Genomic DNA, 8,791 nt, shown 5'->3' with positions numbered 1-8,791 from the left:
ATATATATGAAAGGTTTTAGGATGAATATTCGAAAAAACAAGATTAATAAACATTGTTAATAGAAAAAGGTTTTTTTAATTTCACCGTAATAAAAAGTCAAAAACTAAATATAAAGGATAGCTAGCGGCGATTCCAGTATGGCTTCAGCTGAACCTTCTGAAATTTCAGCAAAATCTGAGAAAAAAGGAAGGATACACTTCGTAATACCAATTTATGTTCAATAAATGTTTGTAAACAAGGAGATGGATCATGAAATTTCACCTTACATCCTAAACCAAGCCTATGTAATTTTGTTGTTATTCCCTTGTTTAATTGGTCATTGGATTTATTTAATAACTATAGTTCCAAATTTGTGTAATTGGTAATTTATTTTTTGTTCTTTTTTATTTCACCTGCTACATTATTATGTTTGCCAATGCATAAATATAATCATCGATAATTCTAATTTCTCATAAAGTAAAAATTATAACCAATCATTATTCTGTTAAGATTTATTAAGACGATTTAAACAAAATCTACATGGCTATGTTTTAACTTAAGTATATCACAAAAGGCGATTAAATGTGAGTGTGAATAATGGAAAAGTCAAATTAAGTCAAATAATAAACAACGAAGGAAGTATATTATTTCATGTTTAAAACTTCGAACCCATAACAAAAAATTTCTGGAATCGCCACTGAGAATAGTCATATTAATTAATGTCAACGAATGGTGATTGATCAATCCCTCTATCCACGTGCATTTACCACTATCAACAAGATTACAACAATGAACAAAATGTCGAATTGAATACATTTTAAAATGTTATTTGTGCTCAAATTTCACTCATTTAAATTAGTTAATTTTTTTCTATTACTTGCTTATGTTCAAACTTTATAGGTATAAAAATATGGTTATTAGTTATTACATAATTATTCAAAATATTATGTTTTATAACATGTTCCAATAAAATAAAAGGTTTTTCAACATATATGCTTGAGTTATCACTCAATTCACCATATACCCATTTAAAATTTCAAATTCGCCATATAAGAGCAAGTTTAGCCCCAAGTCTTAAGACTTTGGGTGACATTATCATTTTAGATCTTAAGACTTATGCTTAAGATTTTTCCCATTTTTCTTCAAAAGTCTCAAGCAAGTGTCAAATTGAGTCTTGAAATTTCAAGACTCAACTTAAGACTTGAGATTGGGACCCACTACTCCTACCTCACTTTTATTTTTATTATCCTTTTTTTTTCCTTACACTTTCCTACATATAATATGTCAAATATTTAGGTCTTAGGGCTAAAGTGATAAATTTTCGTAGGTCTTAGTGAGTCTTAACAAGAATGTGATGATATCATTTTCAATGGGGACCACAAAAAATGATGTCACATCCAAGTCTTTGGGGCTAAACTTGCTCAAGTCATATGAAAATTAAATGCAACCAAATGCCATGACTAATGTTGTTAACTCCGTTATTCATTAACATTAATTATGCCATATGGCAGCATCTAATGAGTTTATATTTAAGTTTTTCATAAAACCTTATTTAAAATTATTTAATTAAATTAAAAAACAAAACTTCAAAAAATCATAAAAATAAACCCACCAAGCCACCATCAGCCGACAACCTAACCACAGAGGGGTCTAGGTGCCGATGGGGGGAGGTTGGGCGGCTTGGCCCAAGGGGTGGTGGTTGTTTTTTTAAAAAAAGTTTTTATAATCAATAAATTAAATTTTTGTAAAATGAACTTATCAAAGACTATGACGTGGCACAATTGATCTTAGTAAGGCCATTTGGTAATATTTTTGTTAAACTTATGAATATAAGAAAAATTTGAAAATTATGATGAATTATATGATAACTTAAGGAGTATGGTTCATTTAACTATTTTTAACCCTTTGTGTCAAAAAAAAAAAAAAAAAAAAAAAATTAACCCTGCTACAATGGAAATATATATATTAATTTTATTCATTATTTCTACATAAGTTCGTAAATTGATTTAGTGGTGAAATTCACTTTCAATTTTGCGAAGGTCGCAGGTTCGATTCTCATCCCTATTTTTTTTTTTTTTTCCCTGGAACCCTAATTTCCTTTCTTCCGATCAATTCTCACCGGAAAATTTCCAGTTTCCGATCAATTCACACCGGAAATTCCTATGTTTGTTCTTCCCTAAAATTTTACATTTTCCGAATTTCGCAGATTTCCGTAATTTTCCGTTTAATTTTCAATGGATTCAGATAAACCTTCTCCTTCCCCTCGAAAGGTTAGTACTTAAGCATTTTTCTGGTTTTCAATTTCAATTTTCATTCTTTTTTTCTTTGTTTTTTGATTAAATTCCAGTTTTATCTTCGATGTTTACAGCTCAGATTCGCTCCAAAAGCTCCATCGCAACGAAAGACTAGAAAAGCTACTACTACAACAAAGTAAAAGAAAATTCAACCTAAATTATATTTCATTTTCTTGTTTAATTTGATTTAAAGATTACTTTAAATGTTTGATGGAATAATTTGCAGAGAAATTTCTGATGGAAATGATGATACGGAAGCGAAGTTATTGCTTCAGCGTTTTGATGAACGAGTAAGTGATCAAGATTACTTGTTTAATTACAGTATTAGCGAGTAATACGGTGTAATAATGTTAATGTTATGTAACTTATGTTACATACAGTCTTTCGCTTGGTTCGTATTTATTTCGGAATGGATAACAAAATCGTGCGTCATTGTCTCAATCTATGAGATTAATATATTCACTTTTGATTTCTTCCTAGTTTTATTTTAAACAGCATTTAGGTTTGTGATTACTTATTAAGAAAGTTAATGCAATCGATAATAGGTTGATATGAAAATGTTGTTTTTTTTTAGATCCTTTTTTTTTTTTTTTTTTTTTTTTTTTGGCCCTGCTAGAGGGGTGTAAATTACAAATTCCCCCTTTTGTGTGTTTCAGGGCAAGTCTCGACAACAACGATTTAAAGCCGAGAACAAAGGTGAGTTTCTTTATTGTATGAGCAATTGAACAAATACTTTGTTTGGACTGGGGTGCAAATGTGCGATGAAGTATACTAATAATGTTTTTAGCAATTAGCAGTAATATCAATTTGTAATTTTGTTCCACTTGTTTGGTGTCTCTTGTTGATTGCCTTATAGTGAAGCTAGTGTATTTCCCCGAACTCTCTTTAGTGGAAGAAACTCTATAACCAACATGTTTTGCTATACATAGATAAACCAAACCAAGTTTTTTTTTTTTTTTTTTTTTTTTTTTTTTTTTTTTACCTTGGCAAGTTACTATCACATAACCATAAGCCGAGGGATTTGATTTATGAACCTATGGTTAAACCTAAAAGCTATTCCACATTTTAAATTGAAATGTGAAGTATATTGTTTATCATGGAGTTGAGGTGCTAAGAAATTCCAATGCTGAAGCATGACTCATGAGGAAAAGTTAGGCGCATCACACATTCACTCAAATGGGGCACATATTTTGTGCAAATAGAGTTACATCAGTATATGTGTGTGTGTTTTGGCTTATCATCGGATATGCAAGAGACCTATGATTGTGAAGTTCCTAGATACACCTATGATATAACAGATCAAAAGCTTCTCTTGACTACCATGCGTTCTTATTTTCACTGTAGTCCTTACCTCCTTTCCGTGATCTCTTCTTTGTTGGACTTGCCACTAATGGTTGCTACTCGTATGACATTTCTGTCTTGATAAAGTTTGCTATGACATCTATATGGCTGAAATTTAAGATTATTTTCTATTAGTTTGTTGTAATGGTGCTTTGGCTTCTTCCATAACGAAAACTAGAAAACGGCCTTGCACCTGGCTGCCAATGCCACATTAGCTTTCTTGTCTAGTTACTGCTACTGATATTTGTTCAAGATCAGTGACTTACGTTGGATTTTATACTTGTAGCTCAAATGCAACCCACCTTTATTCATGGAGGAGTAAAGAGTTCCATCACCACAAGGGGATCTGATGTTCTTCAAGATGAAGGTCTCAAACACAGCCAAAAATCGGATCTTATGGACTTGGATGACAGCACCAAGCACCCTGTTTCATCTCTACCCGCAGTTGGACCAAGTGTGACAAAAAAGAGTTCAGGAGATGATCAAGTTCTTAAAACCAAAGAGTACAAAGAGCCTTGGGTATGAATTATGAAAGCTTTAATTTGTCATTTTCTCTCTTATCCTTGACTTATTACACTTAAGCTGACAATATGTTTTTTGTCATCAACTGCAGAACTACACTACTACTTACTATCCTACCACACTTCCATGGAGGAGGCCATACTCTGGTGATCCAGGTATGCTTTGGCCTTTGAAAGCTATGAATCAAGTGTTGTTTAGTTTCACACTGAAGCAAGTCATATGCTAACAAGATAAGACTCTAAGAGCAAATTATATTTTGAAAGTCCATGGATTATCAAATAGCAGATCCAGGTCAGTAAAGAAATCGAAGACATAGAAATCAAGCACAAACCATCATGTGAGAATTTTGAACCTGTGAACACAAAGACTTTCAATGCAACTAAAAAGTCCCTAGCAACATACATTTATATCGCTTATTTTCTTTGGAGTTAAAATTTTTATTGCTCTGAGGTTGATATCTTTTGGCTATTCCTTTTAGTCATTCTTGATGAAGCCGAGTTTGGGGAAGCTGCAACGAAGTCAAATTATGATGAGAATTCAATAAGTCCTGCCTCAGAACTTGGATTTCTGGTGAGTGTTTTTAAATGGAAATAATACTCCTGATGCTTGTGTGTTTAATATGTCCTAATGAATTGTGTTACTTCACAGAAACCAGAAGAGACAGGTCAAGGATGGTTGCTGTTTTTCCAACTTCCTCCATCTCTTCCAGGAGTTAAACGATCTGCTACTGCTAAGGGGAAAGAAATTGAAGACAGTTTAGGACCATCAGGAGGTCAAAAGGGTCCAATGACAACGAACATGGGGGCAAAGGGATCTAGTACAGCAGGTAGTTCGCAGCAAAGCTGCAGTTTGGAAGATTTGCCTGCAGGACTGATGGGGAAGTTGCTTGTTTACAAGAGCGGAGCTGTCAAACTTAAACTTGGAGAAACCCTGTATGATGTAAGTTTTTTGAGCTGTCATTGCCACTATAAACAGAGTAATCATTTATTCATTGCAGTATCTCCTCTCGTTAGCTTGTCTCAGAATAATGTGTAATTTATATGCCTCCTGCAATTTGCGTAGGTGTCAGCTGGATCAGATTGTTCTTTTGCTCAAGATGTTGTGGCATTCAATCCCAAAGAGAAGGAATGTTGTTCAATTGGCAACCTTGACAAGCGAGCCATTGTTTCCCTTGATGCAGAGTACCTCTTGAATAGCGTTATTGACCTCGGCTAGACTTGAAAGCATTCGATGTTTACAAACACCCCATTACATGTATGTAGGACCTATTGTAAGTAAGTATGAGACCTCAAAGATCAACTGTAAGTACGAGTTTAAATTCTTGATTAATATGAAACTTTTAATGTTAGTATGCTACAAAAGCTTTTGATTGCTAATCGTTTAACTTTATTGATCCTGCAAATGCATAACATATATAGCCCTTTAGGCCTGTAATTGTATTATGGTCTCGGAAGTAATTTCTACACCTTTGAACAGAGTTTTCAATACCCCTTGCGAAAAAACTCCCTTTGTTACTAGAAGAACTAATATTACTGTTAGATTAATTCATTAACTACCGGTTTAACATGTCTACAGTAAGAATCTATAAAACTATCCGTACTTGCAATCGCAACTGAATTATTCAAGTGATAATGTGATATACTAGATCATGTTCAATCCTGTGATGTTGGTGTTGCCGTGTTGCGGTGTTGGTGCTTCATGGTTGTACTTGTAAATTCACCTATTGATGTACATTGGTATTAATACTAGAATAACAATTTGCCATTAAAAATTATCAATTTAAAGGTACAAAAACATAAACAATACGGAGTATAATTGATACAAGATTCATCAAAACTAAATGCCAAACATTCAAAAAACCAAGTCCAATACATAGTGTTCCCAGAAAATGCATATTGAGTAATGTCGACGAATATTAATTGATCAAGTCATGTGTCCGCGAGCAACTACCACTATCAACAACACTGCCACCGTGATCAAGAATGTTGACTTGAGCTTCTCTGTGAAAGCATAAGACTCTCCTTCTATCTCACAATCAAGAGGTTTGAATAATTCGCCCAAAAACTGTGAAATATCCTCTAGAATATCCAACAATTTCATCTTCACATTTTCAAACATCCACTTCAATATTTTAAAATTTTCTTTAGAGGAGCCAGATTTCTCCACAGAGCTCGGAGGAATCGATTCAGAAGTTGCACATACCATAGAAAACTTGAATGAAAATGTCGAGACATCAGAAAACTTAATTTGGTTAACAAAGCACATAAAAATGTTCTGAATATGTTGAAAAATACTTGTATAATGCAAATACAATTACATTAATCAGTAATATGATTAGAGCAGCACACTAACCATCACGATAAGAAGCCCTAATCTCTCGCACAGCTTCATTGTTCAGAACAGCATCCCAAAACCATTCTCTGCAATGTAATAAACTCTTTCACAATAACAATATAAAAATAATGTAGCCTGAAGGCAGAACTAATACTAAGAATTTTTTCTTTTAAGAAAACATACTTCTAAGATATTGGTTAATTGGTTGATATCTGAAAAAGGTTTCTTATATAGTTCCTCTATTTCACCATAATTGTTGTGTATCCTAATGAGGTTGGTTACAAATTGAACGTCATAAAATTCATTACTCCGAATCAGCCAAACAACACTTCCTATATCTTTTATCACTACTCCAAGTGAGCATACCAGTAGTAAAGAGCTGGAAGACTAGAAATGACCTGAATTACTTTACTGAATTACTGAATAAGCTTCAATGGAGGGAATTGAGTCTAAAAGGAGGAATTCGAACTCGATGACAGCTTCAATGGAGGAATTATTCAAGTTCGATGACAGCGTCAATGGAGGAAGGTAACCCTTACCCTTTGGGGTTAACCATGCCATAAATTTTACCCTTTCTTATTGGTTTTTTCGTTTGATTTTGGCGGCGAAGCCGCTTATGTTCGCCGCCGATAATGGTGGTTGTCCCCGGTGTAGACGAAAGAGGAAGATGATGGGGTGACGGTGGGGACGAAAGAGGAAGATGATGGGGTGACGGTGGGGACGAAAGAGGAAGATGATGAGGTGACGGTGGGGACGAAAGAGGAAGGTGATGGTGGAGGTGTTTGTTGTTGGTGGAGGTGGAGGCAAGCTGAAATGGAACGCCGCTAACGTTACACCATGTAACGACTTCTTCAGTAGTCCACGTGACTTCCTCAATGGAACTCACAGTCAGCATTTATTCAGCTTAAAAACCATTTGTTTACAATTCCCTAGGCGTTTTTATTACACATTTGTCACTAGAGAAACACTTCTTGTTTATCAAGTAGAGAAACTGGGGCGCCCCTATAATTTTAATGTTTAATATAGATATTTTTAAATTCTTGTTTGAGTTTGGCTCGTTAAAGATTCGGCATGTTCGCTTGTATATCACGTCAGGGCTATTTTTTTGCTTTTTAGAATGATGCAAATAAGTTTAGTATTGTTTCTTAATTTTATTTTATTTTTCTCTACTTATCTATTTATAATTTTCTTTTGTAAAAAATCCAAAATAATTTAATAATTAAAGCGATTTCTGATCTCCACTTAAACCCATTCACTGGCTGATTTATATGCTTACTGCATGCAATATTATATTACAACAAATGATGCAGAGCAATGGTTTAAAACTTGACTGAACGCGGGATCAAATCCCTGATATCTCATTTTATTGCAATATTTTGCTATTATATTTACTATACAAGACAATATCATTCCATTTTTCTTTAACAATTATATGTTTTTTTTAACCAAGAATGATATGTATTCAAATAATTGTAATCCCCTTTTCTTTCAAAATAAAAAAATAATTGTCTTCCCGAGTTACAGTTGTTATTGGAATTATGACAAGTGCATTTCATCATCTATCTTATCTTATGTTCAAAATCTTCAAGAAAATTTAACTCATAATCGAATATTTTTTGGAGGAAAAAATGGTATACGATGTTTGATTTTTTGACTTAATATTTTGAAGCTTTTAAGTTGTAAACCTATGACAATTTAACTATGTGTACAAATATCAGTTTTTTCTATTTTCTTTGGGTCAATTTATACAATGTCTATTTGTCCCCCGATTTGAAATTTCTGGCTCCGTCACTGAACCCATTAATATTTCTTTATCAATTTTCTTCCTACATTCTACAATTTCAATGGTATATTAACTTCAGTTATAAGTCATAGATAATTTACGTTAAAACTTCACTTAGAATTATGTGGCAATTAAAGTGTAACGCTTAAAAGATGAAGGAAGTAAACACGTGAAATTTTCCATCTAGAAATATAAAGAAATGTCAAACCTAGGGTGTAAATGAACCGAGCCGACCAATAATAAACTACTCGGGTTCGAGCTCGGTTGAATCTCGGGTTCATGTTCGTTTATTTAATAATTGAGCCGAACTTGAACAAAATTTGAAGCTCGTTTAATAAATGAGCTTGAACATGAACATATATATGCTCGTTCAGGTAAGTTTATGAATAACTCGTTTATTTATGTTCACAAACTACTCGTTTATTTACGTTCACGAACTACTAGTTTATTTACGTTCACGAACTACTGGTTAATTTATGTTCACGAACTACTTGTTTATATATGTTCATGAAAAAGCTCGTTTTATTATTGAGTTAT

At 33.3% G+C, this 8,791-nt stretch overlaps 1 protein-coding gene and 1 long non-coding RNA gene across 2 annotated transcripts; one reads left to right on the top strand and one right to left on the bottom strand.

The window, feature by feature from the left end:
- The first annotated feature begins 1,961 nt into the window (after nucleotides 1–1,961).
- Nucleotides 1,962–5,486, top strand: LOC110689298. The gene is made up of 10 exons (XM_021866047.1): nucleotides 1,962–2,026; nucleotides 2,187–2,250; nucleotides 2,349–2,410; nucleotides 2,501–2,564; nucleotides 2,931–2,970; nucleotides 3,902–4,134; nucleotides 4,229–4,292; nucleotides 4,616–4,707; nucleotides 4,786–5,076; nucleotides 5,200–5,486. The coding sequence occupies exons 2-10, from the start codon at nucleotides 2,215–2,217 to the stop codon at nucleotides 5,350–5,352; spliced, it is 1,035 nt and encodes a 344-aa protein (XP_021721739.1). The 5' UTR covers nucleotides 1,962–2,026; nucleotides 2,187–2,214; the 3' UTR covers nucleotides 5,353–5,486.
- A 422-nt stretch (nucleotides 5,487–5,908) lies between these two features.
- Nucleotides 5,909–7,645, bottom strand: LOC110689563. Its single transcript, XR_002504919.1, has 3 exons — nucleotides 6,870–7,645; nucleotides 6,490–6,557; nucleotides 5,909–6,348 (listed from the first exon to the last, which is right to left on the bottom strand). It is a non-coding gene; the product is annotated as an uncharacterized LOC110689563 (long non-coding RNA).
- Between the last annotated feature and the right edge of the window lie 1,146 nt (nucleotides 7,646–8,791).

This window comes from Chenopodium quinoa, unplaced genomic scaffold (genome assembly GCF_001683475.1).
Source record: "Chenopodium quinoa cultivar QQ74 unplaced genomic scaffold, ASM168347v1, whole genome shotgun sequence".
In the NCBI taxonomy this organism is placed as follows: Eukaryota; Viridiplantae; Streptophyta; class Magnoliopsida; order Caryophyllales; family Amaranthaceae; genus Chenopodium; species Chenopodium quinoa.
This window is presented reverse-complemented; position numbering and strand designations above follow the sequence as displayed.